Source organism: Cibotium barometz, chromosome 12, assembly GCF_041138505.1.
Source record: "Cibotium barometz isolate CiBa-2024 chromosome 12, ASM4113850v1, whole genome shotgun sequence".
NCBI classification, from domain to species: Eukaryota; Viridiplantae; Streptophyta; class Polypodiopsida; order Cyatheales; family Cibotiaceae; genus Cibotium; species Cibotium barometz.
In genome coordinates, this window is record NC_141057.1 from 7,130,593 (window position 1) to 7,135,273 (window position 4,681).

Here is a 4,681-nt window from a genome sequence, read left to right on the forward strand (position 1 = left end):
CTTATGCACCTTTGCAAAAAACGTATAAGCACATTCTCTCAATCAATGAAGTCTGAAAATTATATCACAATATTGTATACATGATAAATAACAACATACCTAGATTGAGGATTGATATCCATATCCCATTTTGAAAATGATGCATCAAAAAGAGCACTTGAAGGGCATTGAACTTTGATCTAATGGTTTTTAAAAGCTTTGTTCTCATCACGGTTTATTGGGATTTTTGGAAGGAAGGTTGAGGAGATAATGTGCTCCACTCTATGCCAATATGCTAAATTGATTATGGAAGGCCTTGGTTTGTTAGAACTCCATACATCTATGCTTTCTTTCTCGATGCCATGAAGCCTTTCCATTGAGTAGGAAAGGAGATAGAAGATGGGAAATTTGAATATAAGATAATACCTCTCATTTGCACTTTGGACAGCACTAAATTTATTGATAGAAAGGCTTATTATTTCTTGATTATCTTTTGAATAGTGGAGCAACCTAGAAAGATTCTTAGCCTTGAAAACTAGAATTCATAGTGGAGATGTAGGTGCACAAGGAAACATTTGCACATGCTGCATGCACTTGTAAAAGACTAAAAAGGCAAAGAGGGAGATATCAATTTACGTACATAGCTTTGGAATAGTAGAAAAGCAATTTCTATACAAATTTGCAAGAGCAGAAATAAAATTTTCTATAGAAACCTATCTATCTTGCATAGCTAGAGGGTTTTCCAAAGATCGATCGAAAGAAGTTACACATTTTTTTGATAAGCTATTTAGAAGCTAAAATAGATGAGTAAGGGAAGCTAGACACATACGTCTAGAAAACGTTGACATTGTGATACTAGGTTAAGTTTCATGATGGTAGATGAAGGAGTGATATAACTAAGTAAGAATTGGAATCTATTTTCATAAACTCACAAATTGATAGAGTGAAAAAGGCTTGAAGGTGATACATGTACGAGACTAAAGTTGTTTTCTTATTTTCCTTCAGAAAAGGGTTATATAGCGTTAGAGAAAGGCATCCTGATCTACTAATTTTTTCCCTGGATTTAAGTCCTAGCATGCGAGCTCTTTCTCCAATCCCATCCATATATTTTTCATAAAAAAACAAGCGGGATGGATCGATTAAAATGGGCACAAGACGTGCTCTTCAGTTTGTGCCATCAATGATATTTCTAGTGGGAATGCATTAATTCCAAAACATTAATGCTATTAGCATGAAAGCTGAGGTTAAAATATAATGGCATTGTTTTTATTGTCTCTTGATGCCACTTTATATGGCACTTGGCTAGCTACCAGCAGAACTACCATTTGAGCCCACCCCATCACCAGAACAAGAAGCCTTATTCAATTTGTAGTAAAAATGTGACGCCCCCTTTCTAGCTATTACTGAATCAAAGTTCACTACTTAGCAATCATGATAGTAGTTAAATAATAGCTACCTAAGAAGACATAAATATTAGAATGCATGATGATGAAGTAGATGAAAAATTTCAAAGAAAACATTTGGAGAGAACAAACTTGGCTGGGGAAAGAAGTGAGGTAGGCATGTTGGGTTCGTTAAGTAGTTCACATGACCCTAGGTAGCGAGAGCTGTAGAATCCCAATATTGTACAAAGAAACATTTGAAGACATAATATAGAAGCAGATTAAACAAAGAGTTCTTTACTGTAATTCATGTATGTAAATTCACATAGGGCATTTAGCCTTCAGACCTCACATTGTTTTTCCACCCCTAGGTAATTAAGCGCTTCAAGGGAAGGTCCCCCTCCACCCTGTTTAGAAATAGTAGTTCTCGTAGCGGATCGAGCAGTCGTGGTAGCAGACCTGTGCTCCAATGGCGTTGTTGCAGATGCTCCAGATGTCCGTGGAGAGCTGCTTTAGGCACTGCTCGCAGATGGAGGGGCTGGACACGGAGGCCGGGCATCCGGCCTGGCCGAAGGCGGGCGCATTGCCGCCGCCCCAACGGGTCTTGAAGGAGTAGCCCTCCGTGTAGGGGGTATTCTCCACCAGCTCGGCTAGCAGGGCGCCCAGGTGGCCCCAAAAAGCGCTCCCCTGCGGGATGCCCTGCGTGTTGCACATGCTCGACACGTACGAGGTGTCCGCCGCTGCAGCCGTAGCAGAAGGCCACCCAGCCGCCCAAAGCAAGCCGCATGATACCACGACGAGCAGAATCGCCACGGCGCGCGCCATTTTGCTCGAAAACTGCAAGACAAGATCAAGTCCTATAACTTTTAACACAGGTGAATTGCCAACTCCTCAAACAGGTCGAATAGTTATCTCCCTCAGGATATGTTAATAATTTACCTTAATCACGGGATGACCCGGGGTGAAGTGCACAAGACGAGATTGATATAAATCTCGCTCGATGATGAAGGCAACGGCAGTAGCACCACACATTTATAGCTACAATTTCAAATGTGACTGAATGGAAAAAGGTCCCCATCTCCGAAGAAAAACTTAGTGCGATCCGAGTAGGTGGTACAGTTTGAATATAAACTGCCTACTAGCTTATAAAAAAAAGCACAAAAAGCAATACGTTGCGTGTTTATTATGAATCAAGGTTTGCTTAGCCGAGCTCGAGTTGACTTCGGTTGTTTGTTGTTTCTACCATCATTCATACAGACAGGAACAAACTCGTTTTCAACGATGGGTTTACCCACTCGGAACTCCTAAGTGCGTTGAATGATGACAAGAAGATCCACATAGAGGAGAATTTGAATCGTCAACGCTCAGGCTAAGAATTATCAACAGATTAGGGACAAAAGTTAAATTTACTTCACGTGTGAAAACGACCTAAAAGTGTAACTCAAGGTTGATTTTCGATGTGGTCCTTTTTAAAATAGCATGATTGTACAAAATTTCTGAATCGTTTCTACCTGGTCTAAATGTGATTTTTGATGACCCTAAAAAAGTAATGGTTGATTACAATGCCATAAAAGGGCATGACAAACATCAACAATCCATCGTGTTCTACTTCATTGCCTTAGCTTTGGTACTTTTACCTTGAGATCTTTTTGGTTCTTTTCCTTGCCAAAAGCTCACTCTCGTAGGAGCTATGCCTTCTTTAGGCGGCGTATCGAGCTTGGGGTATTAAACTCATGTAACTGTTTATGTAATCTCCCCTTATCCTCTTGCCTATATGCCACCTTACAACAATAGACTACAAGGTCTAAGCTACATGCAACTCATGTGACAATAGCTTACAATTACTACTTCAATTAGCTGAGTAGAGGATACACACTTCATTTCATGATAAGACAAGAGAAGCGAAGTGCATACATGTCCTTTACCATTCAAAGTCATTTAGAAACTTGAAAGACCCAATACATGGACCCAAAAAAAAACACATCCTTTCATTGTTGAACTTGGTCAACCAAGGATAGATTTAGCAAACGCTGACATGGGTTTGCAGTTTTGTTTGTATTACTAGAGTAATTACAATTGGGCCTTAGGTAAATAATAATACAGAGGCATAATTAAATATGCAATCAAATACAAAACCAAATCCCTCATCAGTTAGCATGTTGACCTTCACTCAAGCTAGGCGCATACTTTGAAAAACTCCCATTCTTGTGTAGGCCCTAAACCCTCCTCAGCATTACTAGTGTTTTTGGCTTCGTAGTCTTCAAACCAAATCCCTCATTAGTTAGCATGTTGACCTCCACTCAAGCTCGATTAGTTCCCTTGTTTATCGACCACATTTAAGCCACTTGTGCACTTAGTTAGTAGTCACGGAGATTAACATCTATCAACTAGATATGCATGGAATTAGTATTATGATTTTTCTAAAGCTAAGGAGCATCCATATGGTAAATTGAAAATGGTTTAGAAGCATGGCACATGCAAGTCCCTTGCAATGTTAATGATGAAAAAATTGTGTTTTTATAGCTTGACCACGTATCCAAGGCATTTCACTTTAAGGGATGCCCAACTTTGTCCTTTCAATTCCCAAAAATACTTATTCACACTCCTCCTTCTAGCCGTGGGTTGGTCTTCATCATACCTCTTGGACATTCTTAGCCAAGACACCAGGCTAGGCTCCACTTACACACATGCAAGGGTGATGTATGGGGAATGTGTTTTGAGTAAGTTATAGAGCCTCTCAAAAAGCCCCTTATTGTTGCCAATGGGGAATTGCAGCTAATCCAAGATGATCAAAAATTTTAAAAAGAAAATTGAAACATGCTAATGCCGTTCACAAAACTTTTATACCAATGTTGTTGTGATATCATTGCTATGGAAGCATATGCCACTAAATATTTTGTGAAATGTACTGAGGTCCATTATGTTGATGACAAATGAGTTGATTTGAAATCCCATGGAGACGTTCATGATAATACATGTGGAGAAAAATGCAATTCTACTCATGTGAACATCAAGTTAACAAACCCCTAATTTTAAACTCATTATACATTCAACTACTTTAAGATAATGGAGGAATTCTAAGGGTTGTAATTGAATTACAAAGAAAAAGATGTAAATTAGCTTCCTTAACTTATCTAGTTTTCCATGAAAATGAACCAGAAATGAATGCCAATGATGTGTGTGTAGTTTGGGCGTAGGGATGCTAATTGTAGAGGTAACAAAATGAAGGATCCCATTATGCTCTAAACAATGGATAAGAGATTGGTGCTACTATAGCCAACTGCACTCATTGTTATTTTGCTTCAAGTGTTGATAAGTCT

The 4,681-nt window shown here is 39.1% G+C and overlaps 1 protein-coding gene across 1 annotated transcript; it reads right to left on the bottom strand.

Moving 5' to 3' along the window:
• Positions 1–1,642: 1,642 nt before the first annotated feature.
• Positions 1,643–2,438, bottom strand: LOC147633004 (antifungal protein ginkbilobin-like protein). Its single transcript, XM_086805772.1, has 2 exons — positions 2,301–2,438; positions 1,643–2,198 (listed from the first exon to the last, which is right to left on the bottom strand). Exons 1-2 carry the CDS (start codon positions 2,391–2,393, stop codon positions 1,773–1,775), a joined length of 519 nt encoding a protein of 172 aa, XP_086661898.1. The 5' UTR covers positions 2,394–2,438; the 3' UTR covers positions 1,643–1,772.
• Positions 2,439–4,681: the final 2,243 nt, after the last annotated feature.

Coding starts and splice junctions, on each gene's coding strand:
- LOC147633004 (XM_086805772.1), bottom strand. CDS start 2,393: ATGTGTGGTGCTACTGCCGTTGCCTTCATCATCGAGCGAGATTTATAT. Junction 2,199..2,300: donor CGGGTCATCCCGTGATTAAG/GTAAATTATTAA, acceptor CTTGTCTTGCAG/TTTTCGAGCAAAATGGCGCG.